This window comes from Drosophila busckii, chromosome 2R (genome assembly GCF_011750605.1).
Source record: "Drosophila busckii strain San Diego stock center, stock number 13000-0081.31 chromosome 2R, ASM1175060v1, whole genome shotgun sequence".
In the NCBI taxonomy this organism is placed as follows: domain Eukaryota; kingdom Metazoa; phylum Arthropoda; class Insecta; order Diptera; family Drosophilidae; genus Drosophila; species Drosophila busckii.
In genome coordinates this window covers 13359512-13386793 of record NC_046605.1, presented here as the reverse complement: position 1 = coordinate 13386793, position 27282 = coordinate 13359512, and the positions used below count along the sequence as shown (strand labels likewise).

Below are 27282 nucleotides of genomic sequence, written 5' to 3'. Positions count from 1 at the left end.
TAATTTTCATTTTTTTAAGGGACTTCACTACATTGCATGGTCTCTGATATTTCAAACGGTTGTAATCTGTTGCAGTGTTGCACTTTTTGTTTGCGCTCATAAAATTTTTACTAATGTTACTTATGTTTATAATTCAGTTTGCATAGGTAAGTTTAAGAGTTGGCATACAGTTTGTTATTGATTTATTTACTTGCAGTTTGCGGGTTGATATCAATTTTCTTGCTTGGAAAACAACTTATCAAAATAGTTTGCATGAAACAGACAGTTTCTGAAGAATTAAATAAATAGAGTTATTGCATTGTTCATTGAATTAAGTTTATCAATATGTTTTTGAAATATTTTAACATCTAGAAAACATCATAAAGGTATATTGGGAAAACAGCTTTCTTGGCAACTTTATTTGTGAGGCAGTGAGTGGTGTCATGGTCAAGAAGACTGTCCAAGACTGTCTCCTGTAGCTCTTTGCATCGCGCTTGTGTAACTGATTAGTCTCCTTTAGCTCTCTGTCTACTTTTCTATACGTAGCCCTATGTCATGTTCTATGTTATATTATATTGATCCTGATTCTGTTTAGTATTTTCACAGGAAGGCTGTTGCCATTATTGACAATTGGGATGTCAGCAATTGTAAGGCGCTGGTCTCAAATCCCCTACGGGCTTTAGATCGTCATCTGTATGAAGTTTAATGAGAGCAAATTTAAAAACATTAATGTTAAAATTAAATATTGAAAGAGTGAAAAAAGGGAAGCTGTAAGTAATCGAGACTATGCTGTTTCAGTTTTATTTTTAGTTTGTAAAACTTTCTATTATGTCTCACGATTTTAATATGCCCATTAGTAGTCAATATGCATGTCCTAATGCATAAAACTTAATATTCCATATAATATCTCATTGTTCAACTAATTGTCGCAATAAATAACAAAATATTCTGTTATATAGACTGCTAAAAATGTTCACTTGTCATTTGAACTTTTTCGCTGACAGACTGACATGTGTAAAATTCTGGGACATCTGATCCAGGCAGCGCTAATGCTTTTTTTATTGTATAATTTTTGTATCGCTGTAATAATATTCTATTTTGCAGTATTCTGCTTTGACAATTGCACTGAAGATTTTCCAGATAGCTCCAAGATGAGGTACTGCACAATAGGGGACTTAGTCCTTTTATATTATCCACCCACAATTTTTACACCAATAGCTGCAGTGCTGGAGGATATTCAGGTAAGTGCCTTTATTGGAAATTGTTTAATTGTTAATTGTCAACATTTTTTAGAATGTGTACTACTTTGGATTCGCTATGATAATTCAGGCGGTGCTCTTCTGTTGCAGTGCGGCATGTTTTAGTTGCGCTAAGAACTATTTTTATTCGGCTTATTCGTATAGACTTCATGTATTCTCTATATGTAAGTTTAAGAGTAACATGTTGGCATATATAGTTTGATTTCTTTTACTTGCAGTGGGCTTTGTTGTATCCTTTTTAATGGTTACATCTCAATTTTTCAAAATACTTAAGAAAAAGAATGCGCAAAGTTTTGAAGAATCTACAAACATTAACATTACTTAACATTTGTTTTTTTTTTTTAAATAAATGCAATTTATTGAATTTTATTACTGCATTAAAGAATTTAAAACAAAGTTGAGCAACACATTTCAGCTTGTTTTCTTATCTCATGTTTTATATAATTAAAGTGAAGGTAAGAATTATAAGATAAAATCCAAGACACTTGTAGCTTATTGGAAATTAATTTGTATACAGTCAAAGAGTATTTATATAATGGTATAGTCCTTGCTACAGCTAAGTTCCCATGCTCAGTAAACCCACTAAGCAACCCAATAAATTCATTGAACTTGAAATATTGTGTTAGTACACAAGTCTGCTTAGAATTAATGCATTAACCAAGTGTCAAAAGTACTTTCAATATTAGCGCTCAGTCATAGAAATAAATATATAATTTTTACAAATGGTTTAATACATACAGTGTTTCAAATTAGTTGCAGTATGGGGTCAATGCACTCAAAATGACCGCCGGCAATTGTACTAGAAAGCTCGCCTGAAATTGTTTAATAGTGTAGCCCCACTAAATATTAAATATAAGCATATAGTACTAACAGAGTTTTGTTTAATTACCGGAAAGTCTGGATAGGCTGTAGCTGCATATGTTATGGCTACCAGGGCCACGCTCACATTTAGTCGCCCCATATAGTTAACACATATGACTAAGAAGAGCAGCGTTGCCTGCAGATGTCGTATGCCGATAAAGGGTCCTTGTGTACATGCAATAAACCGAATTAGAAATTCTCACAGCCAGTGAACTTCTCAAATGCACGAATGGCGTATAAATTTATGTAATTTTTAATATTTTTAATGCCCTCATATGATTTGTTACACACGCTAAAATAAATTTTTCATTTCCTATGCGTTTGTAAATTACTTCATAGGCTTAAACAGTAGTTAGAGCATTATAGATTATTTTATGATTGTATATGGTAGTTAATCATAATATCCAATCATTAATTGGGTAATTTATAATAATTTTGAATTAGAGATTGTCGATAATAAATTACAAAAACTGACATGCGATTAGAATTTTTGAATACCCAGGGGAGCAATTTACATTCACTTACCAAAAATTCTTAAATCTTTGGAAACTATTGCACATTATGAAATTCGACAATTATTTTGAGTATAAAAACAACAACAATTTTGAACAATGCTTGGTCTATATTTCAAATAGATTTTAGATATTTTAGATATTTTTTTGATGACTATTATCATTAGCTTATTCTTTCTTTTCCTTAGGTATGCCAAGCCATAAACTCAAAGTGCATGTGCTAATGAAAATATATAGCATAACTTAATCCAATGCATACAACTTAGTATTCATATGATAGCTAATTGTTCAACTATTTGTTGCAATAAATAAAAAAATATTTTATTATACGGACTACAAAAAATAAGTTCACTTTCCATTTGAAGTTTTTCAGACACATGTGCAAATTTGTGGAATATCTGAACATAGCAACGCTATTATTTTTTCTAATTTATACTTTTTTTTTATCAATCGTTATGATTTATTATACGCGGGTCTGTTACGATAATTGCAATAAGGATTTAACAGGTAACATTAGCAAGAACATTGAGTTTGAAATTCATTTTTTTTATTTTAGATAAATTGCCGAAAAGATGTTTCTTTGGAGAACGAATGTTTGTTTTCTACGCGCCCTCAATTATTTCAGCAATTGCTGCAGTTATTGAAGATTATCGGGTAAGTGCATAAGTGTCAAATTTATAAATTTAACTTAATTTTATTTTTTAAGGAACTTTACTACTTTGCATGGTCTCTGATATTTCAAGGGATTCTAATCTATTGCAGCGTGGCAAGTTTTCTTTGCGCCAAGGAATTTTATACTGATTCCTTTCTTTACTTTTTGAATTCAGCTTGTATAGGTAAGTTTAAGAGCTAAATGTACTACATAGAATTTGTGATTGATTTATTTACTTGCAGTATGCGTGATGATTTCTTTTTTATTGCTTGGAATACAACTTATCAAAATACTTTTCATGAAACAACCAGGCCCTGAAGAATCTACTACTACCAATGATATTGGTTAACATTTGCTTTTTAAATAAATGGAATACTTGAATTTTATTTTAGCATAAAAGAATTTCAAATAAAGTTAAACAATTTATTTGTGTAATAAGTTTTCTTATCTTGTGTTTTATAATGAAAATGGCAGTAAATATTACAAGATTGCAAAGGTAAAGTCCAAGACACTTGTAGCTTATTTGAAATTAATTTGAAAAAAGCAATAAAAAATTAATTTGCTATTAATGCTTGCATTCAGCTTGGATAGAGTATATATATATATATGTATATTATGGCTTAGTTCGGCTAAGCCCCTATCCTCAGCATTGCCACTAAGTTACGCATTGAACTTGAAATATTAAATATAATACACAAGTCTGTTTTATGCATTAACTAAGTGTCAAATGTACTTTCAATATTAGCGCCAAGTCATATTAATTAATAGATAATGCTCATGAATTGGTTTAATACATACAGTATTTGAAATTAGCTCTTTTTGCTGTTGTTATTGTTGATGCTATTATATGGCATTAAACTAATTATTTATGTATTTCCCAGTGCTTTTGAAACATCAAAGCTAATGGCAATTAGCTAAAATGTAGCCCAAAATTGTGTTGAGCTTTAAGTTGCCAGGGGCCAAAATCACTTTTACTATTAGCTTAGAATGGTTTAGTTTAGTTTAGATTGGAGTAGAAATGTGTTTTAAGTTTCAGTTCTGTAGCATACGTAATATATTTATAATTATAGGTATTTTTGCCATGATGGCTCTAAGCGCCATTTTCTTGGTAACGGCTTATTGTCTGTGGAGATATTATCTGCACTATAATATTGAAGTTGGTAAGTTTTACTTTGCTATGTAAATTGATTCATTAAATTGGGTAATTCGGCATTGGTATTCCTTAAGTGCTGTCAATTTATGGAAATGTTGTTATGCCGATAAAAACATATCATGACTTGCATTATTTTGGTGTTTTTCTACATTACATGAATGGCAAACTGTTTTGCTATTTTGGTGTACAGGTAATTATGTTTTATGTGAATAATTGAAGCGGAACTAAGGCTGACTTAAATTTCAGACCGAATGGATACTCATCTGGCACTTCTTAAACTCACTATTGATTATTGGATGCCTTGTAGTTTTTACCCGCTTTACCTTCTATTACTTTATGTTAATAGACATCGTTTATTTACTTGCAGCAATTGGTATGAATATCTTAAAGTTTAATATTTTCTTTATTTACAAAAATGTTTTTTTTTTGTTAAAGGTTTATTGACAAACATTTGCATAGTTATAAAGACACAATTATCAGAAGTTGTTGAAGCTGCCAAACATAATACTGAAGAATAATTCAAATCATATTGGCTACGCTAGTTATTTGGATTTGTTGTATTTTAGCATGGACTGTTTTTCCAGTGGACTTGTCTATATTAAGGTAAGTTTGAACTTTATGAAGCCTAATTTGCTGCCTTGAAATGCATTTCTTTTTAATTTAAGCCTGTGCTTATGCTTTGGACTTGAAGAGCTAACTTATTCATTTGCTTGTAGCAAATTAGCAATATCGATTGATTCTGATTAAATATCAACAGCTTTTATTAATAACTTTTTAATTTGTATACTTTTTTTCACAGACTTTGACGTTGCAGACTAATATCGTGAAATTTTAAATGCATTTGTTGTAGCTTAAGAATTATAAATAATAATCAATTAATAATGCAAGCACTCAATTTCTATTCCAAGAAAAGTGTTTCAATTGCTTTTCTAATGAAAGTGTTTCGATGGGCTATTCAGCGCTTAAAGCTTTTCGCGTTAGCTCTAATGAGCTTTGGCTCTCACTGCGTATGCGTAGTGTTGCCAGAAGGTTGAATACAAATTCGCTAGAGGTGCATAGAAAACGTTAAAATTTTAAATAGTTGTATATCAGAAAGAATTTATTTATAATTTTATGCTTTTATTTTATATTAATTTGTATTAGCTAATAATATACTTAAATGTTATTATTTTGTTTTCGTAAATTGTTATATGCACTAATAGTTATTGTCGCTATTAAAACTAATTGTTACTAATAAAACTAATTGTTAGTAACTGACCATAAAATAGGTAAGCTGGCAACACTGCGTATGAGAGCGTTAGATGAGTTTAATTTGAGACACGAAAAGCTACAACAGCAAAATTGTTGCGCTCAGTCATACGCTGGACGTGGAGCGCTCGCGGTCGGAAGTGTTTTTATCTCGAAGGCCGACAAATAAACGCGGGCAAAATTATAAAATAAATATATACATATATATGTATGTATGTTTATCTTGTGTGATATATGTGCATAAATCTAAACATATACATTATTAAGACTAATAATGTGCTAAGAAATATTATACTTAAATATTTTTTATGCAGCGCAAGCAACTTTAACATTTTGCTGCTGATCATAACAATAACTCGACAAGTGAAGAGCAGCTCCAGCTCATGCTGAACGCGAAGAGAGTCCGACAGAGAGAGAGAGTTTTATAAATAAACAGGTTTATTGTTCTGCAATTGTTGCTGCGAAATTGGAGGCGTAGACATTTAAAGATATTCCCAGCAGTATGGCATCCACATCCAGTGTGAAGATTTTTGCCTACTCTCTGCACATTCTCTGCACAGTAAGTTGAATAAATTGCAATTGACACAATGCTCTTTGTACCAATGAAACCGTTATGTTTAACGCTAGCAAATTCCTGATATGAATTTAAACAATTACTTCAACTATTATGTGTGTGTGTGCGGTTGCTTTATCAGCAAACATACCATTATTATTTAACTTTAAATTTGTTGTTTATTTATTTTGTTTACAATCTGTAATGCGTTTTGAGATTAAACAAATTGCAAGAGGCATATGGTCGAAATCAACTTGCAGCAGCATTCAATAATCGAATAATTTATGATACACTCAATAAGCAGAGTAAGAAACTTTTAGCCTTCTTCTTTGCATAACTTATTATAACTTTTAGCATTGAAGTCTGCGCCAAAAAGAGAATTCAAATCAATTTGCATGCCAGCCAGCCAGATGTTAAATTTGCCATGTATCTGTATATTATAAAAAAAAAATTAAAATGTTGAATGCGTCGCACCAATGGCGTTGCCTATTAAAATATAGATTAAATGTATAAATGACTTGCCACGAATTTTACTGTAAACAGAGCCAACCAGCTGCATAAATTATCATGTGAAACATGTTAATTAAACGCCTACCAAACATGTCCTGTGATATTTGCTTACATAGGGACAACAAATCTGTAGGCGTCCCGCTGTTTGTTTGTTTGGCTATGACGCCAGCTAGACTAGACTAGTGGACGCCTATGTCGTTAGAAGTTGCTTTAATATGCTAACTCACACACACACACACACGCACATACATTTATTATGTCGCTGCTATTTGTCTTTGACTTGTCTAAGGTCAAAAGCATAAAAGTAGCGCATTGCCTTTTCCCTTACTTATATGTTGATGTATTTCTGTATCTGTTTCTGTTTTGCTTTGCAGCTCATTGCTCTGGTGCTAATATCCTTTGGCACTTATGTGCTCGTGTCCTACGAAACGAATGAGATTGGTGCCACTGTTGCCTATGCCTACATTGCCATTGGCGTGGCCGGCATCGTCATCGTCTTCTGGGGCTATCTGGCCGCTTGGCGCGAACATGTTTGCTGCACTGTGACCGTAAGTCGATATATATACGCCCATGACATCACTCTCTAATTGGTTACTGCTATTTGTTTTATGAACAACAACAGTTTATAACATTTTTGTATCTGATCATCATTGTACAATTGATGGCGGTATTTTTGCTGACGCAAAAAGCAGATTCGGCAGCTTCCAATTTGGCAAATGTTGTTGATACCACCATGGAGAAGGAGTTGGATACTCCAGGTGCCATGTCGCTCTACGAAAATTGGGTAAGCTCACTAACAAATTATGATAAATATTGTATTTAATGCATTCCATTTATTTTGCAGTTCCATTGCTGTGGGCGCGGCAGTCCGCAGGATTATATTGTGGATGGACGCCTGCCGCCCGCCACTTGTTTCCGTGATCATGACAACAGCAAAGCGGAAAATCTAATACACCAAGGCTGTCGTGTAGAATTTGAAAACTATTGGCTGCAGTTGCTAAAGATATTCAATATCATTGGCTGGGTGCTGGTTGCCGCTGAGGTGAGTTTACGCTTTGACTCTGCTGCATACAGAATCAATCTTTAATTTCTTCTCTATTATCCTTGCAGCTTGTGCTCAGCGTCATATCCTGCAGCCTTTGCAGCAGTATTCGCAACGATAATCGTCGCTCTTACTCTTACTAAGCCTTTTGAACTCAGAGCAAGCTCAGATTTGCATTTTTTACGATTTGTTAATTGTAGCTCCAAGTGAATTTTGTTAACAGGCGCTTAAATTATTGCAAGATTTTAATTTTAATTAATAAAGTTTAAAACTTACTGTAAGCTCCCTCTCTAGCACTATGTACTTAATGTTTGTTGCTTTATATGTAATTGTTTGTTAAGTTATGTACATTGTCCCAAATAATTGTTATCAAACGCATTGCTCATTTTTGCTTTAAGAATTAATTCAACAAATTTTTGCTGTGTACACATAATTAAAAAGAAACAAGTCATTTGGAATTTTCTAATAAAAAGTAATGTGCAAACTTTAATTGAGTTTGATGATTTTATTTCATAAACAAATCAGCATTTGAATGAAAAGAGTGACAACAAGACAACAAATACATATGTGAATAACCCTTTTGTTTATTATAAACAAGTATATAGTATAAAAAGTGCATACGTGTGTGAACATTCAGAGTTCTATAATTATAATGTCATGCGTAATCTGTGCAAAGTTTAAGGAACTTTTAGATACTTGATAGTTAGATAAGTTTAAATACGAAGCGAAGCATTAACAGCAGACTGCCAGACTAGTGACAGTGGGACATTTTACAAAAATGTAAGCAAAGTTGTGCACCAATTTTTGCTTTAATTTGAATGTATTTTTTTCCAGCAAACAAATAATAAACCACTGTGCGTGCTTAAGTATCGCAGTGTAGTACATATGTATACACAAATAAAAATAGCCCAACGTTCGTGCTTTAAATTTAAATAATTGCGCATGTTCAATTCCAGTTTCATTTCATTTCGTTTTTAACAGCGCTGTTAACTGCGAAACGGTTAAGAGACTGCTCGCGTGGTGCGAAACGGTTAAACCGTTGGCACGCTCGTCGTTTGTTGCTAAAAACGGTTTTATGTCTGTGTGTTTGTGTTTTTTTTTAATGTTTTTTGCGCTATCAACAAATCAGTTAAGATTCGTGCGCGCAACATGACGGAGTTGGTTACCCGAGCGACCAGTTTGAAATAAATATTTTGAAAAACTAACAAGTGTTTGTTGCCAAGTGCAGTGAGAAATAAATTTGAAGAAAACAAAACAAGCGGCAATATAAAAATAGCAAGTCGCAACAAAAGTTGGCAAGGCGCAAATAAATTTACAAAAATTCAAATAGCCAAAAAAAGAAAAGTCGCAATGGCTTGCTCCACAAAGTTTCTGAAAGTTTTGGCGCTGTTTTGGGATTTAATTTATGTGGTGAGTAATATTAATTTTATGGCAAAGTGTAGTGTTACCTTAATAGGATTAGTGGAGACTTGGACTTTTATTTGCTCACATGCAAATCAAGAGCCGGCGAGTGTTGTTGTAAATGTTATTAAAGCTTATAATTATAATAGCATTAAAAGTCTCATAATTACACAGAAATTAAGACAAGTTTCATTCAGCAGTCGAGGGTTTGAGTTGAGACTAACTTCGCTGAAGGTTGTTTGAATTGTTTACAGCAAAGTATAAATGTCTAGGCAGCTGTGTATATAGTTAAGCTTTTATTTATATACTTGTATAATAGATAATTTCATAATATCTCTATCTAGCTGCTTGTTTATAGCCTGTATCAAAAGCTAGACAATTGTTTAACTGATAAAAATCACATTACAATGAACCTTGAACAATTCGCATAAATATTTATGGTGCGCTGTAATTAAATGCGCCCAATTTCAGAATGAACTCAAAAGTATCTATATACTCGCTTATCCAGTTGGCTTTACAAATTCAATTGAGTCTGAAGGTTTCCACTTTTGTTTGTTTGTTTGTTTTTATATTCCACTGTAATACAATATTCTATGCTATTCTTATGCTAATTTAGTTAAACTAAAATATTGTTCAAATCCAGTTAAGTTTTAATGTCTAAATGCATAAAAGTTGTTCAATCGAATTCCATACTATTCACGCATCTATATAAATTGTATAAAGTGCCTTACCAAATCGCTTAAATTTATTGTTTATAAGCAACTATTTCGCTCGAGCAATAATACTAAACAAGAAAGTTTGCTCAGCCACCCGCCCACGCCAGCGCCAACTTGTCCCTGAGCCAAAGGCGGCCAAAGCATAAATATAAAACAACTCAAAAGCTTCTAGCCATATAGCATGCGTGAACACACATTTTTGCTGTTGATGTCATATACGTACTATATACAGATGCTATTGCAAAATTTTTGAAAAATATAAATATTTTTACTTGTTGTTGCTGTTGCTGTTGCCAAGACTTTTGGTAATAACCTTAGAAAACAGAGCTGAAATGCCAAAAGGAAATGCCAAAAGAAACAAGCGCACAATGTGGCGTATGCGCAATTTGGTTCCAAGCGAGTAAACTTTGGATTTACTGATGAGTTTTTGTATTATTTTTTGTGTATTTTAATTAAATGCCAGCTGTCTGTCTATAGGGCCGTGCCATGCATTTGAGGTAGGGCCACAACCTTTTTTTTTCGCTTGTGTTTTTTTTTTTTTGGAAACCCACATAAATCTTAAATGCGCGCTAGACTCAATGACATTCATGTAATTATTCTAAATTTACTACGTATAAAATGTGAGCACTTTGAAAATATTTCGAGACCACATGTGGTTCGCAAAAGTCTACAACAAAATAGATTTGGGCGTGCACAAACAGCTGTTATTAATTGTAGACTAGACTTGACATATTTGTTGCTTAGGCTTATCAGCGCAAAGTGAACTCAGCGCTGATTAGCAGTGCCGCAATTATTATTAGAAATTAGAACAATTGTTCAATTGATGATGCATCAGCATGCAGCAAGGTGTTGCGTATTTTATCGTAACGGACTTTGTAAGCAATTGTTGTTTGCTATTTGTTGTTTAAACTGTTGCCGTGTGACACATTTAATTCTTATCATTTATATAATTCAGTGCTAATTGGCCGCAGTATCACATGCGACACTGTTTGGTTATCTAATGCTAGTTTATTAGCAAAAGATTATTGTAGCTCAAGAGCAAATACGCACTTGACAGTGTTAGCTACTTGGCTAGCAGACTTCAACAAGCAATTGGCTCTGCTCCTCCCTCTGCATAAATAACACATAAAATAGATGTGCGTGCCACATGTCCATGCTCAAGGGCTTATAACTTAATGAGCTGGCGTCGACAATTAAATTGTAAACACTTTATCGGAAGTAAATTTATGTCTGTCTGTCTATTAGCCTATCCAGTGTTGTCTTCACATAATTTTGGGGACACACCATATACAGTCGCTATACGTTTTGAGCTCACGCTGAGCAATAGTCAATTATAATTATTAATTTGCATAATTGTAATACAGACATACTAATACTATGTGCTCAATTCATTAGTCGCCGACCTCAATTCAATTACAACTGCTGTTGTCTTAACTGACAGATGCTTAGCTAACGAAAACCAGTTACACACAGCAAAGCAAACAAATGCCAAATGGCAAGCCCAAAACATTGCCTGATTAATTGCAGAAATCACTCATAATTAGCTCAATGCCTACACAATTATGCGCCGCGCGTTGGCGAAAATCTAAAAGCCATTTAACAGTTTAACAGTTTAGCAAACTTGGCGGAAACTCAAGTTGACTCTAAGTGACAACAGTAAGCGGCTTTGCTAACAGGTTTTAAGCCTGACAATTGTAAAATTATCGTCAACACGAGTCAGCTGGCAATCGATTGACAGCTTTATGGTTTGGTAAAAGTACACTGAGGAAAAATATCTATGCGGGCTCTAAATAGTGAATCAAAGCGTTGACATTATTAGTTAGAATTGGTAGAATTAAAAATGATTTCAATGAATTTTAATCTTGTTAAGAAAATATTTATAATTTTATTAGCATTAAATTTTAATTTATTTTATTACACTGAGCAAATATGTGAGCAATCATCAATATATTTTAAATCATGCCATTTTTAATTAGAAAAAGAAATGATTTCAATGAACTTTAATATTACTCCAAGTTTGTAGCAGTATTTTATTATTATTATTATTAATTTTATATAATTTTAGTATACTGACCAAATATCTAAGCATGTTTCAATATTTATTTTTAATCAAGGCGTAAGCATTTTTAGCTATAAAATGCGTCAATTAATAAAGAAGAATAAAATATGCTTTCAATGAATTTTAATCTTGCTACAAATTTTTATTTAATTAATAATGTAGCATGGGGGTATTACCCCCATCATAAATTTAGTGTTTAATCAATATAAGTGAGTTAGGAAATATTTATAAATTTATCAACAAATTTTTGCGTATTGTATTTTTTTCGCAGTTTACATGCGCTTTTATATTTCGCTATGCTAACTGGCAAAACAATGTAAAAATAATTATTGCGCATTTATTAAACTATTTTGTATACATGGCTGCTGGCAAATACTACAACTACTTGCACTTTGCGCAAACAAAAAGCAGCGCCAAGTGTGCCAAGTGCCAAATTTACAAACTGTTTACATTCACACACATATGTGAAATATTGCTAGTGTGTGTGTGTATAACTAACGTGTGATTCATGTTGTAAATAGCTAATTGTTTAGAGCATTGAAAGCGAAAGGCCTAAATGACAAATAGGCGTATGCGTAATATAAACTAAACGCTGAAACTAAACATAAGGCAAGGCTAGCTGAGCTTATAGCAACAACAATGACAAAATATTTCTAATAGATTTCTTGCCCTAAGCGGAGCTTATACATATTAAGTATACGAACTGTGCGCTTGATTTCAATCAAATATTTTAATAGTTTGCTGAGTCAGGGCGACTGATTTAGATGCTAGACATAGCTTAGCTGACTCAAGTATTGATTTGTATGTGTATTTGTTATTATAGCTGGCGGGTCTGCTTATCATAGGCCTGGGCGCCTATATACTATTCGCCTTTGAGTATTTCGACACAGCCGCCTTTGTCATCATAGCCCTGGGCATTGTCATAGTGTTGGCCTCACTGTTTGGCACACTGGGCGCAGTGCGCGAAAGCAGTCGCATGAACAAAACGGTAAGCAACTAATAAATTTAAGTCAAAATGTATATATAACGAATTTGCTTTTGCAGTTTGTGGCCATATTAGTGCTGTTGATAGTGCTGCATGTGCTCAGCGTGGGCTTCTTCTGGTTCTTCCAACAATCGTTGCTCATCAATGTGGATCAAACGTTCGATAAGCTCTGGGGCGATCAGCAGGTGCCCATCAAACCTGGAAATGTCAGCCAGATTGCCAATGTAGAGCGCTGGGTATGCTTCAACTTATAAAATCCACATACTTGTCATATTAATATTCCCTTGGGTGTTTCACAGCTCGACTGCTGTGGCAATGCGGGCTCCACGGACTACATATTGCCGCCAAACAGTTGCTACAACAGCGAGACGAACAAACTCAACATTGATGGCTGTCGTCAGAAGTTCTTGGACTACATTGCCGAGCGCTGGACGGTGTTCACCATAATTGCCTTGGTGTTGATAGGCATAGAGGTGCGTTTGTTTATATTTAGTAAGTTATTTGTTGTTAATGGAATTTGTTTTTGCAGTTGATTTGCGCGCTGTTCTCTTATGTGCTGGCCAATAGTATTGTGAATCGCTGGAGGCGCTCCAAATATTTTCCGAAATAGATTTACACAAGTTCAACAAAAGTTTTTCATCAACAACAAGCCAAAGAATTCTCAATACTGTGCAAATACTTTAGCATTACTAAGCAAACGAATTTTACAAAATTCACATCAATGGCGTTTGCTGGTCTACCTCAGTGGAAAATGTAACAAATACGTTTAGCAGGTGCCAAAAAGAAAAAAAAACGAAACAAGCAAACAGTGTTCAAACCGTTAAACATAAAATGTATTTATTTTATTTTTTGCTATAAGTCAAAGCACACACACACACACACATACGCATGCATGCAAACAAAACTGTAACATTTCAAGCAATAAAACAAGATATCTTTTGTATTAATTACAATAAATTCGTAATAAATCAAAGCCCTAATGAGTGCAAGTTACTAAATTTAGTGCCACGTCCAGATGTTGACCACACGCTGCCTGCAATGGCAATTTCAATGCTAAATAGCCGAAAGAGATACAAATTCAAATAAAAATACAAAAATATTTTGTTTGTTGACATCATTGTTGTTGCCCGCCCGCAGTTTCCGCTCGTCAACGCTCTCGCTCGCTCTCTGGGCCAACTTGCTGCACAGCCAGATCTAGATCTTTATGTCTATGTATCATATATACGTTGTTTATTATATATGCCAGCGTGTGTGTGATTTGGGCGTGGGCGCCTTTCAGCTAATTTTCATTTTCATATGCTGCCAGCGCTCTTTTGATTTAACCATAAAGATGCTGCCAGCGCGCTCAGCTGGCCTGAGACACTCGTCTGTCTGTCGTCTATATGTAAGAGTGGACTGCTGGCCATTGCATTGAGCAGCGCTAAGAACTTTTGGGGCTTTAATCGTTCAGCTGACAGCGACAAAGCTTGTTGTGGCCAAGCAAACAGTTTTCAAGGTGCGCATGTGACGCACGCCGAGCGAAAATCGTACGAAAAACTCAAATCAAAAGCAAAATCGCGATGTATTGCACTACGCGCATTTTGCGTTACATTTTATGTGTTATTAATCTGTTGTGTGCCGTAAGTTTTTATTCAGTTGTGTGTGAACTCGCGCATTGATTTATATTCCACATTAGCTAAACGGCTGTCTGCTCATTTGGTACGGCGTTTGGCTTCTAAATAGTCTCGTCGAGCCGCAGCACATTGTCATTGATAAAGGCGAAAAATTGGCAGCCATACTCTGCATTGTCTTGGGCTGTGTCATTGTGCTCACCAGCGTATTGGGCACTGTGGGTTTGCTAAGGGAATGCAAGCGCATTTTAATAAGCGTGCGTATACTTAATGTAGCAATTAACACAGTTGTGCTCACAGTTTACTTTTGCAGTATGCTGTGCTCTTGGTGCTGCTGCTAGTCATACAGTTTATTCTATTTAGCCTAAGCTATGCCGCCAGCAGAGATCGCCTGCCCGCCAGCCTAAAGCAAGGATTTGATGAGCTCTGGGATCCGCTGCACAGCGGCAACAGCACACTCAATGCCTATGAGCAATGGGTAAGTACGTTCAGTTAACACTTCATTTGTTATTAATCAATTTATACTTTCAGCTGCATTGCTGTGGCCGCAATAGCGCCGAGGATTACATGTTATTGGAGCGGGAGTTGCCTGCGAGCTGCTGCTTCGAACGCGACTGCACCAAGCCGGTGAATTTGTTTATGAATGGCTGTGAGAGCACGTTTAAGGAATATGTCAGTCGCAAGACGGCCAACTTTCACACCATCAGCTGGCTGCTGATACTAACTGAGGTGCGTATACGTAATTTAAATAAATCTAGTGATTTATTCGCTTTTTGTTTAACAAAATAATTAATAATATATAGTTTGCTAATCCTTAAGTATTTTAAAGCCATTATTCATTTGTCTGAGTTCCGACTAACATAATTTATTGTATTATACACTTTGTTTTATATATTTGAATGCATCAAAATTTCCAAACATTTTAAAACATTTTTATGTTCTTTTTTACGTGTCACAAATTCATTGAGGGGTCATTGGGCTAATTTATCCCATAAAATAAATCTGCCCTGCTTAATTTTTTATATTGTTTTGGACTCTTAAAATGTGTCTAAATACAAATTATAATATAGCGAAAATTCATTTTAAAATGACATTATTTTAAAATGAAAAGTATTAGCATTCCAATTGTTAAACAATAAGCTCTAGCTGTCTAACCAACCGTAAAGTCATGTCATGTTTACGCCAAAGCTAATAAAATAATTAGTTTTTTCGAAAACAAATGTATTGAGTATTTAACCATAGCCACGCATATAATTATTTACTTTATTCTATGAATTAAACAAATACAATTTTCATTCATTTCGATTTCAGTTCGTTGGCTCTGTGGCCACCTGTTATTTAGTGGATAGCATACGAAATCATCGCGATCGCGTGCGCTTCTATAATTAATACATAAATTTGTAATTAAAATGTTAGCTGTGCTCGCTGTATTACTATTTTAGTTAATATAATTATAGTCCCTATGCAAATGTGATTGTAAACTAGTAGTTATAGTTTTTACTACTCATTCATTCATTGATCAACACAAGCGAAAGAGAACAAATAAATGTTGTAAAAAGCGCAACTCCCACGATAAATATAAACAAGACATGTACGAAAATAAAAATTAAAAACCTGTTGCAGTCAACGAAATAAATATAGCGAAAAACAAACAGATAAATAAAATACTATATGAAATGAGTAGGTTTTGGGCGTTCGATCTTCAAAGCACAGTACGCAGATAAAAATCAAAAGACAGCACAAGATACAGTGTGACGACTTTCCCAATACGAGAGTGTGCGCATGTGGGCGTGCTCTCCGCTTTTCTCAAGGCATATACACACACACACACATATATATATATATACGCCTATATAAATATATGTATATATAGATTTGTGTTTACTACGCGCATTTTCAGCACAAACGAAAACACAAACTGTGTGTTTCAGTTGCTCAACAGCGCTGAGAGGCAGCGGTCAGCATCAGCATCGGCATCAGCATCTGATTTATAACAGACTTGTGTACTCACCTGTACAACAAGAACAACAACAATAAACTTGCTATTACCTTATACGTAATACACACACTTAATGCATTCAACTTATTGTTAGTTTGCACCGATTTAAATAGCAAACTGTTGATTAGTCGAACAACTGCTGGGCAGTCAACGTCGTCTAAACTCTAAAGATCAACAGCTGCGTCTTTACATCATCGCCATGGGTCTAACGGAAACTACAGTGAAGCATCTGTTGCTGCTGCTCAACTTTGTCTATGTGGTAAGCTAAATTGTTAATTGAACTTTAATTAGTAACGCAGCGCAAATCTTTTGCAGGTGCTGGGCCTGAGCTTGGTGGGCTTTGGCGTATTCTTTCTGTAAGTGCAAACAGTCACTTAAGTAAGTAAGTGGATAAATCTTTGTATTTGCAGCGTGTATGTGACCTCGGTGAGCATTGGCGAGAATGTGGCTGGCGGTCTGATCATAGGTCTGGGTGTGGTTATCGTTATTATTGCCGTCTTTGGCTGCTTGGCCGCCATGCATGAGGCGCCTAGGCGTTTATTGATTGTAGGTCTGTCTAACTAACTTAGTAGTACATGTATTAACTGTCAATTGCTTGCAGTATCTGGTGGCAATAGCGCTGTTGATACTGACACAGCTGCTGTTCCTCAGCATGGTGTCGCATGGCACCAAGGACGGCATTTCGGGCAGCATCAACGATGGCTTCGAGCGCCTGTGGGAAGACGAGCTCAAGGAGCCGGGCGCCTTGGCCTACTACGAGTCCTGGCTGCACTGCTGTGGCGTCAACAATTCCATGGACTATGACGTCATACATCATCCGCTGCCCAAGAGCTGCTGCGCGGAGAACAAGTGCCTCAGCAGCGAGAGCGTCTTCAAGGTGGGCTGCAAGTCGCAGTTTGTCGACTACTTGGATAGTCGACTGTTGGCATTTAAGATTGTCTGCTGGCTGCTAATTATAGGCGAGGTGCGTACACTTTTAGCACAACTGTTCAATATACAAAACTCATTTATTGCTTTTGCAGGGCATTGGCGCCTTTCTGGCCTGGACTCTGCTCATCAGCGTCAAGAACCAAAGTCGTCGCGATAACTCTGTTTGGATGTAACTGGCCACGCTCACTAAAAAGCTTTAGTATTATTTATAAGCCTACGCTAATATTTTGCAAAACGTTTACTTTATTAAAGTTGCCATATTAATCTCTTACAACGTTGAAGAAAATGTTTGTCTCCACTTTCGTAGCGTTCTGCCAGATCCAGCGCGTAAAGAAGCCGTATTGTCCTTTGCCCAGCGGTATGCCGCCCAGCCTCATGGACAAATCCGTGCTCATGATCTCATCCATGGCTATATACTTCTCGTTCTGCAAAATCAATTAATAGCACTTAATTTATATATATTTATACATATTATATATTTGTTCGCAGATTTGGGCGTCCTCAACATAAAAATTAAATTCAAATGAAATTAACTCTCATTAGCTCTCAGTTTTTTGAAAAAATTATTGTGGTGTAAAGACTTATATGCTTTTTTTATAATTGAAAAAGCTCTGAAGCGAAATGGCTGTAAGATTTAGCAGTTAATTAACTTACATTATAAGGACAGGTGTGATTTATATTCGTTTTTCCATCTGTTAGCCCAAATATTAGCTTGGCCAGCGCATTGTAGCGCAGTTCCATGAATTTGCACATGTCCATTTTGATTGAATATAGAAACGAGCGCCAGCCATTGCGATAGATCATAAACTTGCCATGAAACTGTCAATCACTCCATATAGTATTCACTTATATACGTTATATAATACTTACAATAACGCCGTTCATTACGGGCTTGAACATGCTATAGCGTAGGCTCATATAGTTCTTAATATGGCTCACTTGATGTACATAACAGTATTCGACTTTGGCCACACTGAAGTCCTTGCTCTCACATGTTATGTTGCTAAACATTATCAGTTTGCCCTGCAGCGCTTGTATTTAATATAAATTATTATAATATGCACTTCCATACTCACATCTAGCATACATATTAGATGTATAAGCAGCACTAATCGAATAACTAACTTGTCCATTGGCTGTGCACTCCACGAATGTACTAGATAGCGCTATAATAGAACCTATGGACATTTTGTTAATTAGACTAAAATTCCTCTAAACAAATTTTGTAATGATTTTTTAATTAGTTTCTATTTTTAATACTATCGACATAACAAGCGTGTCTGTCATTTGTCTCTCGATAGATTTTGTATTAGATTTGTATGATATTAAATTTAGGGCGGCAAAAAGTTCATAGAATATATCATTAAAAAAATATCTTAGATCAATTCTTATTTATTATCTTCTCTGCTAAAAATTTCTCACTTTCTCTCAATTATAAATATATCATAGTTGAACTAATGATTAAAAAAATTGCGAAAACAATTGAGAATATTCACGATAATTGTAAACAATGAATACTGATATAATTTTTGCTTCTTGGCTAAAATAATCAACATTCTCTATAAGTCATGCTGCTCAAGAAGCAAGGATATCTGCAAAGACAAAATGTCAGACCCAGTCCCAGGCCCAGGCTAACTCAGCAACTGATAATTAATTCATTAATAGCATTTATAAATATTTTAAAAATTTAAAATTTGTGCAATGATCTATATATCTTATCAAAATATTTGCTTTCATTACATTTTTAGTTAAATTATATTAAAATTAATTTAAATAACACAATAATGTGTAAAATTAATAATAATTATTAATTTTTGCTAATTTATTATTAGCTTGCAGCTGCTCGCAGTACTTAGCATAATAATATTTATGTGAATATGCTGAAATGAACACCCTGTATTCGTTTTATGCACTGCGCTTGCGCCAAACACCGGCGTCAGGTTGTCAAACTCACAGCCAGAGCTTAAACCACATCAGCTGTCAGTCGACTGGCAGCACTTGCCGTAAAAGCAACGCTTGCCGCACCCACACGTTGAGTATTGCAACTACGAGTTAACTTCTGCCCACAGCACACTGTCAAGACAAGACAATTCACTGTCACTGTCAATTGTCGAGTGTGAATATTCAGAGTGTTGGGCAACCTTAATTGCATTTGCTGAAACTGTGCATAGTTGTGAAAAGACAGAGCAGTCGTAAGTAATAACAAAGTGAATTGAAATTTAGGGCACGCCTAACTTTATGCTTCACTTATGTAAAAAACTGCTGCGGCGTAGTTCCCTTCACGTCTGTGTGTGCGTGCGCCATGGAGAAGTCATTCGCCATAACCCCTTGGAAATATGCTTTGTTTACAACTTGCATTCTAATTGCGGTAAGTGTTGATGACGCGCCCCCTCGTTAGGCCATTGACTGACCCCTGGGCTAGTCCTTCGCCGTCAAAAGTTTCGCACTATGAAATGCAGCAAAAGCAGAAAAAAAAAATCAATACTTATGCTCAATAGTCATGGACATGGAGGGCAGGCAGACACAGCTGTCCGCAAATTGCCAATCAATAGCTGTTTGCAATTAAAACAAAACAAACTGTTTACATTTGCAGCCAATTGGCACACATGTGGTATACGCAATAAATGCATAAATATTGGCATATGTTTTGTTCGGCTGCGTGCTCGAATTTAATTTTACGAGCGTATTAGTAATTTAAAAAGTATTTATGTCGGTCTCAAATCAAAGAGCGCAAATGATTTAAATTAGCTACAAAATTGATTTTTAAATTTTTTAACGCCCACAGCTCTGTAACATTTTCTTCTTCTCCTGTGGCGTTGTCACCTGGGGCTCCACTTCATCCAGCCATGGCGGCTATGCAGCAGCGCTGGTGGGTGCTGCAGTCTTTGCCGCCTCCTTTCTAGGCGTCTATGTGGCACTCAAGGAGTCCTACAAGTATTCCATATACGTAAGTGCGTTCAACTAATCAGAGCATCTCAAAAGCTAATGCTTACTTTTCCTTATTCAGTATCTAATCAGCACAGTTGTGGTTATAGTGCTGCTGGCCGTTTACTTTGCCATCTTTTCCACAATGCGCAGCCAGTTGCTGTCCCACTTTGACGATCGCATCAAGCTGCTCTTCGAGCAACGGTCACATCAGAACGACACCATGCAGCCCATTCACAGTCTGTTCCGTTGCTGCGGCCTCAACGGACCGCAGGACTATTTGGCCAAGGAGCAAGGCGGCTTGCCGGCCAGCTGCTGCTACGCCTTTGACTGCACTGTGGGCTCACATATCTTTGAGGAGGGCTGCGCCACCAAGGCCACTCGCAATCTACAGATGCAGTCAGAGATCAATTATTATGCCTGCATTGTCATCTTTGCATTAGAGGTAAGTTTTGCATACAAAGCTACTAATTAGTAATTATAGATTTATTGCTGTTATTCATCAGTTCATGGGCGTGCTGACTGCTTTTCTTATGGGCAAGGCGCGCAAGCTGACCAAGATCAAGGATGATGAGGCTCCCATAAGTGAGGATTGAACCTATCCTAACATTTACGTATATTAGCTACAATTTAGTCTAAAGGACGCGCAGCTAAGAGCCAAAAATTAATCAACAAATATGTTTATTTGTAATTCTCCATTAAATAGTGCGCCCCCTCACAGAGAGAGCGAGCAAATGCTGCCTAATTCAACTACTCAATACCCTGTAGTTAACCAAAGAACGTCTTCGTACATTTTAAAAATATGTAATAGCAAATTGTTATAAATAAAATGCAAAATAAATATTAATAGCACTTACAAAGTTGTTAAACATTTCGATTGTCAAAATTTCATGGGCGTTTTATTAATTATTGGTATGTATAGCTGCGAATTGGAAAAATTAGTGAATTTAAATGTAGTTCAATGCACAGGGTTTGGCTCGAGAGCTATGGCTGCAAAAAACTAGACAAGCTAATGCGGAATGGCCGCTCAGGTCCCAAAAGAAAATCACTGATACGGCTCTGCTGATACGAAAAGTCGATGAGTGCGTCAGAATAATATTAATATTTAAAATGATTTAATCATTGGTATTTAAAACTATAGTAAATGTAGTAATTTTTCAAAACTTTTTATTCAAATTGCTCAATTTTCTTGAGATTATGGGACGTCTACTTATTTTATCTTAATCGTTTTGAGTTATATACTCAATAAGTATTTCCAGATACTTTTTACTGACTTTTTTAAAGCAACAATAAACGGTGTTTAGAGCTATATTTTGTATATTATATTGTGTGATCCGTGAAATAAAATACATAGTATGCATGCGTTCTGAGTTTGGCAATCGACAGCTCATTAAATTCAATTTCACGAAGATGAGCACACATACCTCATACATATGTTTCTTATACGAAAATATTTTGTTTCGGCGTTTGCTGCTCATCATTCGTATACAGAACGTCGCATTGATCGCTTGTGTCTCTCCAGACACAATTAATACTTGCGTATATATATACGACAATAGTTTCGATTTATATTAACATATTAAAATGGGTTGCACTTCGGGCTGCTTCAAGTGTTTTCTGAACATCTTAAACATAGTCTATGCGGTAAGCTAATCACAAACTTGTTTATCTAAAAAGATGTGTATATACTAAATCATATATATATATAATTTATATTACTCATTAAGCATACGGTGTATATCTTGAATTTAAAAGTGATAAGTTGTGTGTTTTAACTATAATTAACAAATATTTAGATACACATGGAGTAACTACGGCTAGTTTTAGCTAAAGCTGCGTTTAGTTTTTATTAAAGAGAATGCGAACTGGTTTTTGCAATAGAACGCAGACTGCAGATTAAAAAATATGTATATATTTGAAATTCCTTTCGTTTTTTAAAGCTTAAATTTGAATAGAGCTAGACTTAAATATAAAGTTAGTTAAAAGAAATTCTTAAATTTACGTATAGCAATATTTGTATGGCCTTTTGAATTCCCTAGGGAGCGCTAAATATTTTAAAATTTTTTAATGAATCAGCTATAAACTTGTTTATATATTATGCGCTACTAAATTTTAATACGATTTGTACGTGTGTCATAAAAATTTATCTGCTGCAGTTAAATATACAAATATATATGCTAAGTATATTTCGACGCCAGACTTATATAGTCAGACTGCAACATTGTTTTAAACAACTTGCTCAAATTTTAGGTAAACTCAGATTAAGGCTTGATTTTAATGCATTCGTTGACTTGAACTGCTGTCACAACAAATTAATTAAATGAAATTATTTGCTTTGTGTTTTGTATTGCATCTGCAGCTCTTTGGCCTGCTGATAATAGCCGTGGCTACGCTCAGCTTGGGCCAAGCACCCACTGCCTACATCATCTATCTGTATGTGATTGGAGGCGTGCTGTTTGCATCATCCATTATCGGTTGTTGTGGCATCTGTCAGGAGAGTGTTTGTCTGACCGCAACGGTGAGTGAACTTGATCAACACGGCCAGCTGTTGATGCTCAAGTAAACACACAGCTACTTGAATATATAATATCTATATCTATATCTATGTGGTTCTTAGTATGGATTCATCTTGTTGACACTGCTGGTTGTGCAACTGTTTGGCTTGTTTGGCAAGAGTTTCGATGAGGATTATATAAAACAGTTTGCGGTGCAAGATGTGGACGCCAAATGGCAAGCCGAGATGACGCACCCAGGCGCCATGGATAAAATACAGCGAACGGTAAGCTGAAGCATTAAATAAAAGATCTAAATTGTAAATGGTGTAACTCACTTTTGTAGTACGAGTGCTGTGGTCGCAATGGACCCGAAGACTATCAGAAGATTGGACGCCCCACGCTGCCGGAGAGCTGCTATCCAGATAATAAAACATATATAAACAGCTATACGGCGGGCTGTGTGAATGCTGCTGCTGATGAATTTCTGAAAATCTTTAACTATTCACAAAACAGCAAATTGGTATCATGCGTAGTAACGGTACGTCTGCCAACCTATACAAATTATTATACTTAATATAATTTATTTTTCCACAGGCGCTGCTGTGCTTCTTCACGTTCTATTTGGTGCATCGTTTTCGCAAGGAGCGCCAGAGATATTCATATCATTATTAAGGCCAAGCTGCGAATTAATTTGTTTAACGAAATACGAACTTTTATATGTAAATAAAATACAAAAGTCCGCAATTTAATTACACGCAAGCTTTCGATTCATTGCTGAACAATGACGCAATATGTTCAATAATCAGAACGCATTAGTTTTGAAACCAGCTACTATTAGTTCATAGGCAGCCTCATCGACAGACAATTACATAGAGCAAACGAAAGAGAGCCCAAGCGGGAGAGAGAGAGAGAGTAAAAGAGAGTGTGCATCGAACATCTGGCGCGCTTTATTTTCGTATTTTGAAGAGCCCTAGCGCCAGCGCTATGAAGAATCAGACGCGGAACCGCAGACCTAGATTCCAGCGCATAGGCCACAGCGACGCCAGCAGCGACTGCAACTGCGACTGAGACTGAGACTGCGCAGCGACCGCCCGGCAATTTGTTTGTTTGTTTGTTTGCTTGGCTTCCGACATTGGCTGTTGGGCTCTTCGGTTTACATTGACTTTTGATTTTGGCTTTTGACTTTTTTTCTTTCAACATTACTTTTTTTTTTTTGCTTTTGCTTTGGCTTGTTTGTTTACCAACTTTTTTGTTTGCTCTTTGGTGTTGGAGCTACGATACATGCACACACACACATATGCGTGTGTTCGTGTGTGTGTGTGAGCGTTGAGCACATAGCGCTCTGCTATGGACTGTGGAACTTAGTTTCAGTTTTTAGTTGATTCGTGACCGTTCGCCCGTTAGCTCGTGCTCTCAGCGAGTTTGGCGCGTTTTCCAAATAGCAAAAAAATAGAAAGAAAAAAAACATTAGCAACGCAATTTATTTGTTTTTGTTCTCAGTGCACGTGTAGCGGCATTTGTTTATAATAATTACGCAAAATTTGTTGGGCCATTAAAAAGCAACGAAAATGGGCTGCGCCACAGGCACTATCAAATACTCTTTATTTCTCTTCAATGCGCTCTGGGCGGTAAGTTGAAAGCAAAATATTCAAAATCTTAATTTAGCTTTTCCAATTTTAGCAAATATTTGCTGAGGCAAACCTTTTTAGCAGTCAGATGATATCATCTGCTATGTCTGCGTGCTTTTAGTTTTATTATTTTTTAGTTAGTCACACACACTGACAAATTACCTGTGTGCGTGTGTGTGTGTGTGGTGTCTATTGTCTGTGGCCTTTTTGCATGCCTTTGCCTTTGGAGCGGCTTTGGCGCGCGCTTCTTTGTTAGCCAAGGCAGCTGCTGCTGCTGCTGCTGCTGCTGGCGGTGACAACAAGCAGCGACGTCATGCTCACAGTTTTAGTATAATAATTAAAAAACAGTAGAGAGCAGCACAGCACACAAACCGGATTAGAAAACGCATAAGATACTTATGACCACAGCAGCTGGTGCTGAGAATGGCTTAAAGGTCTCCGCTTCAAAGCCAAGTCCAAACAATGACAACAATTGAACGCGGTAATTAGTTGTATGTGAATCATATTTCAACTTTTACAATAGCCTGCATGAAATCATCTTCTGGAATATGGCAAAATATATAATCTAAGTGGCTTGAAAACGCGCCGTGCTGAAATACTTGAGCTCTACTCATAGCTTGTTATATTTTAATTAAAAAAATGTGTTTAAATTATGGGCGTGTTTTGGTGTTACGCCCGATTTTTAAAGCTTTGCAATGCTAGAGCAGTAGTTGGGTTCATTAGTTCGTTACAAATACAGTGAGCTCACTAATATTTGGTAGCTGTACTTTGAGCTTAAACCAAATTTCTATACCAAATTCCTTTAAAGCAATCAATAAGCTACCTCCCAGTACCATAAGAGTATTAGTTCTATTCTATTTCAAGCAAAATAAAAAAAAATAAGTATGAATAACTTATTAGTATTTAAAAAGAATATATCAAATATTTAAGTAATAAAATTAAATTAGTTCTGAGCACCCATTGTATGCATATACATTAATATTGTTAGAAAAAAAATAACACTGTATACTAAAGTAATGTACTTTTGAGCTTTCTATTCATTGAAAGAAATAAATAATACTTGATATTCTAATTTAAGTACCGTTTAGGAAAAGCATTTAAATTCAAATATATGTGATGTGTATAATAAAAGTTATAATCATTACAGTCTCTGCCTTGATAATTGATAATTTCGCTTGGTCACTTCAGTAATTATCCATGGAGTAGATACATACTTCAAGATATATTTAAGTTTTTAAATTGATATAAACTAATACTCTGATTTGCTCATCTTCAGATACTTGGCATCTTGGTCATCGTCTTTGGCGGCCTTGGATGGGGTGCCATGCCTCAGCATTATGCCATCGGCATTGTTGTACTGGGTGGCATCATCCTGCTCATCTCGATGTTTGGCTGCTTTGGAGCCATACGTGAATCCTCGCGCATGCTCTGGACAGTAAGTAGCAGCATTCAACTTGCAAGTAACTCCAACTTAATTAAACTATAATTTGTAGTATGTAACGCTATTGCTGGTGTTGCTGGTGCTGATTGCCGTGTTCATCTTCTACAATACGCGCGATGTGTTCAGGAAGTACGCCATGAAAACTGTGGAGGATCACTGGCAAATGGAGCTGCTCAAGCCAGGCAGCATGGACATGATACAGCGCACAGTAAGTTGAGAGCACAACAACAACAACAATATAGATAATAACTTATATTATTTGTTTACTAGTACTCCTGCTGTGGACTCAATGGCGCTTCCGACTATCAGACTATTGGCCATAGAAACTATACAGTGCCCTCGAGCTGCTGCAAGGGCAACAATTGCCTGAATCCCTTGAATGTGAATATCGAGGGCTGCCTGAGCAAAGTGGAGGAGGCTTTTGCCGATGAGGCAAGCACTTCACGCTACTGCGAATGGGGACTGCTGGGATTCGATGTAAGTTTATCTAACACATTTTTAACAAAAATTTGTAATAATTGTTTATAACTATTTGCAGTTGGTTATACTGGCGCTAGCTGTTATACTTGCCATACATTATACGAATCGCCGACGTCGCTACAACTATTAGTGTAGTTTAACTAACTTAAGCTTTAGTCAGTTGTATTTCCTGTACACTTGTACCTCATCAATCTGTAAATGTCACCAATGTACCTATGCCATTCAGCAATTTGGTCACACTGTGCGCCACTTGCCAAGCAAACGCAAATGCCTTAAATATAACTTAACTCGAATTTCGAATCAAATCGAATCATTTGTGTGTGTTTTTTAAGCGCTTACATGCCACTGTAAATATTTCGAAAGCTCTTCAAATCAATTAGGCAAACTAATAGCCAAGTGTGGGGTGGTGTGGGGAAGTTGGGTCATTCGACTGAAATATAATTAAGCTCAAATGACGACACGCTTGATGGGCTTTCGTGGCTACCGAACTCACAGCTGCAAGCGCAGCATAAAATGCAACAGGCCCCTATACAGATACATATATGTATCTATAATCCACTTACAATGTTTGAATACCATGGGTCAAGTCAAGAGTTGTGTGTGTGTGTGTGTGGGCGTTTGGGTATTTATGATATTACTGGAAAGTTGGTGTTTCTCTTTTCCAAGTAAGAAATCAAAGCTGACTTCATGGAACTAAACATATGTAAGCAACTGTAAAACAACAACGAACAATACTTGAACGATAAAATTGCAATAATTTATATTTTAGAGCAAATATAATTTGAAATTAACGTAACGTATTTTTTATGTACTCAAAGTCGCCGACAGTTCACCTTAAGGTGAG

General features: G+C 35.8%; 8 protein-coding genes across 8 annotated transcripts; 7 read left to right on the top strand and 1 right to left on the bottom strand.

The window, feature by feature from the left end:
• Positions 1-5801: 5801 nt before the first annotated feature.
• On the top strand, positions 5802-8237 carry LOC108595613 (23 kDa integral membrane protein). Its single transcript, XM_017980878.1, has 6 exons — positions 5802-5872; positions 5979-6223; positions 7102-7275; positions 7350-7511; positions 7572-7769; positions 7838-8237. The coding sequence occupies exons 2-6, from the start codon at positions 6167-6169 to the stop codon at positions 7910-7912; spliced, it is 666 nt and encodes a 221-aa protein (XP_017836367.1). The 5' UTR covers positions 5802-5872; positions 5979-6166; the 3' UTR covers positions 7913-8237.
• Positions 8238-8900: 663 nt separating this feature from the next.
• On the top strand, positions 8901-13849 carry LOC108595593 (protein late bloomer). The gene is made up of 5 exons (XM_017980855.2): positions 8901-9179; positions 12769-12933; positions 12990-13166; positions 13230-13403; positions 13460-13849. The coding sequence occupies exons 1-5, from the start codon at positions 9120-9122 to the stop codon at positions 13538-13540; spliced, it is 657 nt and encodes a 218-aa protein (XP_017836344.1). The 5' UTR covers positions 8901-9119; the 3' UTR covers positions 13541-13849.
• Positions 13850-14385: 536 nt separating this feature from the next.
• On the top strand, positions 14386-16192 carry LOC108595797 (protein late bloomer). The gene is made up of 5 exons (XM_017981088.1): positions 14386-14549; positions 14606-14797; positions 14854-15018; positions 15072-15269; positions 15852-16192. Exons 1-5 carry the CDS (start codon positions 14490-14492, stop codon positions 15927-15929), a joined length of 693 nt encoding a protein of 230 aa, XP_017836577.1. The 5' UTR covers positions 14386-14489; the 3' UTR covers positions 15930-16192.
• A 290-nt stretch (positions 16193-16482) lies between these two features.
• LOC108595550 (tetraspanin-6) lies at positions 16483-17739 on the top strand. Its single transcript, XM_017980808.1, has 5 exons — positions 16483-16798; positions 16855-16895; positions 16950-17085; positions 17141-17503; positions 17562-17739. The coding sequence occupies exons 1-5, from the start codon at positions 16739-16741 to the stop codon at positions 17640-17642; spliced, it is 681 nt and encodes a 226-aa protein (XP_017836297.1). The 5' UTR covers positions 16483-16738; the 3' UTR covers positions 17643-17739.
• LOC108595551 lies at positions 17730-18614 on the bottom strand. Its single transcript, XM_017980809.1, has 4 exons — positions 18546-18614; positions 18340-18492; positions 18124-18288; positions 17730-17894 (listed from the first exon to the last, which is right to left on the bottom strand). Exons 1-4 carry the CDS (start codon positions 18600-18602, stop codon positions 17730-17732), a joined length of 540 nt encoding a protein of 179 aa, XP_017836298.1. The 5' UTR covers positions 18603-18614.
• Positions 18615-19466: 852 nt separating this feature from the next.
• Positions 19467-21241, top strand: LOC108595674 (23 kDa integral membrane protein). The gene is made up of 5 exons (XM_017980953.1): positions 19467-19661; positions 19743-19837; positions 20255-20416; positions 20477-20839; positions 20901-21241. Exons 2-5 carry the CDS (start codon positions 19772-19774, stop codon positions 20988-20990), a joined length of 681 nt encoding a protein of 226 aa, XP_017836442.1. The 5' UTR covers positions 19467-19661; positions 19743-19771; the 3' UTR covers positions 20991-21241.
• Positions 21242-21888: 647 nt separating this feature from the next.
• LOC108595826 (23 kDa integral membrane protein) lies at positions 21889-23638 on the top strand. The gene is made up of 5 exons (XM_017981116.1): positions 21889-22038; positions 22754-22912; positions 23012-23173; positions 23233-23427; positions 23484-23638. The coding sequence occupies exons 1-5, from the start codon at positions 21979-21981 to the stop codon at positions 23559-23561; spliced, it is 654 nt and encodes a 217-aa protein (XP_017836605.1). The 5' UTR covers positions 21889-21978; the 3' UTR covers positions 23562-23638.
• Positions 23639-24276: 638 nt separating this feature from the next.
• LOC108595757 (leukocyte surface antigen CD53) lies at positions 24277-26738 on the top strand. Its single transcript, XM_017981047.1, has 5 exons — positions 24277-24517; positions 25794-25952; positions 26011-26166; positions 26229-26435; positions 26497-26738. Exons 1-5 carry the CDS (start codon positions 24458-24460, stop codon positions 26566-26568), a joined length of 654 nt encoding a protein of 217 aa, XP_017836536.1. The 5' UTR covers positions 24277-24457; the 3' UTR covers positions 26569-26738.
• Positions 26739-27282: the final 544 nt, after the last annotated feature.

Excerpts from the sequence above, each read along its gene's own strand:
- LOC108595613 (XM_017980878.1), top strand. The coding sequence starts at position 6,167 with ATGGCATCCACATCCAGTGTGAAGATTTTTGCCTACTCTCTGCACATT. Across the intron at positions 7,276-7,349 it reads ATGTTTGCTGCACTGTGACC|TTTATAACATTTTTGTATCT; the intron begins GTAAGTCGATAT and ends GAACAACAACAG. Across the intron at positions 7,512-7,571 it reads TGTCGCTCTACGAAAATTGG|TTCCATTGCTGTGGGCGCGG; the intron begins GTAAGCTCACTA and ends TTTATTTTGCAG.
- LOC108595593 (XM_017980855.2), top strand. The coding sequence starts at position 9,120 with ATGGCTTGCTCCACAAAGTTTCTGAAAGTTTTGGCGCTGTTTTGGGAT. Across the intron at positions 9,180-12,768 it reads TTTGGGATTTAATTTATGTG|CTGGCGGGTCTGCTTATCAT; the intron begins GTGAGTAATATT and ends TTGTTATTATAG. Across the intron at positions 12,934-12,989 it reads GCAGTCGCATGAACAAAACG|TTTGTGGCCATATTAGTGCT; the intron begins GTAAGCAACTAA and ends TTGCTTTTGCAG.
- LOC108595797 (XM_017981088.1), top strand. The coding sequence starts at position 14,490 with ATGTATTGCACTACGCGCATTTTGCGTTACATTTTATGTGTTATTAAT. Across the intron at positions 14,550-14,605 it reads TTATTAATCTGTTGTGTGCC|CTAAACGGCTGTCTGCTCAT; the intron begins GTAAGTTTTTAT and ends ATTCCACATTAG. Across the intron at positions 15,019-15,071 it reads TCAATGCCTATGAGCAATGG|CTGCATTGCTGTGGCCGCAA; the intron begins GTAAGTACGTTC and ends TTATACTTTCAG.
- LOC108595550 (XM_017980808.1), top strand. The coding sequence starts at position 16,739 with ATGGGTCTAACGGAAACTACAGTGAAGCATCTGTTGCTGCTGCTCAAC. Across the intron at positions 16,799-16,854 it reads TGCTCAACTTTGTCTATGTG|GTGCTGGGCCTGAGCTTGGT; the intron begins GTAAGCTAAATT and ends AATCTTTTGCAG. Across the intron at positions 17,504-17,561 it reads GGCTGCTAATTATAGGCGAG|GGCATTGGCGCCTTTCTGGC; the intron begins GTGCGTACACTT and ends TTGCTTTTGCAG.
- LOC108595551 (XM_017980809.1), bottom strand. The coding sequence starts at position 18,602 with ATGGACAAGTTAGTTATTCGATTAGTGCTGCTTATACATCTAATATGT. Across the intron at positions 18,493-18,545 it reads ATCTAATATGTATGCTAGAT|GGCAAACTGATAATGTTTAG; the intron begins GTGAGTATGGAA and ends CAAGCGCTGCAG. Across the intron at positions 18,289-18,339 it reads CCGTAATGAACGGCGTTATT|TTTCATGGCAAGTTTATGAT; the intron begins GTAAGTATTATA and ends AGTGATTGACAG.
- LOC108595674 (XM_017980953.1), top strand. The coding sequence starts at position 19,772 with ATGGAGAAGTCATTCGCCATAACCCCTTGGAAATATGCTTTGTTTACA. Across the intron at positions 19,838-20,254 it reads CAACTTGCATTCTAATTGCG|CTCTGTAACATTTTCTTCTT; the intron begins GTAAGTGTTGAT and ends TAACGCCCACAG. Across the intron at positions 20,840-20,900 it reads TTGTCATCTTTGCATTAGAG|TTCATGGGCGTGCTGACTGC; the intron begins GTAAGTTTTGCA and ends GTTATTCATCAG.
- LOC108595826 (XM_017981116.1), top strand. The coding sequence starts at position 21,979 with ATGGGTTGCACTTCGGGCTGCTTCAAGTGTTTTCTGAACATCTTAAAC. Across the intron at positions 22,913-23,011 it reads GTGTTTGTCTGACCGCAACG|TATGGATTCATCTTGTTGAC; the intron begins GTGAGTGAACTT and ends TGTGGTTCTTAG. Across the intron at positions 23,174-23,232 it reads TGGATAAAATACAGCGAACG|TACGAGTGCTGTGGTCGCAA; the intron begins GTAAGCTGAAGC and ends TCACTTTTGTAG.
- LOC108595757 (XM_017981047.1), top strand. The coding sequence starts at position 24,458 with ATGGGCTGCGCCACAGGCACTATCAAATACTCTTTATTTCTCTTCAAT. Across the intron at positions 24,518-25,793 it reads TCTTCAATGCGCTCTGGGCG|ATACTTGGCATCTTGGTCAT; the intron begins GTAAGTTGAAAG and ends GCTCATCTTCAG. Across the intron at positions 26,167-26,228 it reads TGGACATGATACAGCGCACA|TACTCCTGCTGTGGACTCAA; the intron begins GTAAGTTGAGAG and ends TTTGTTTACTAG.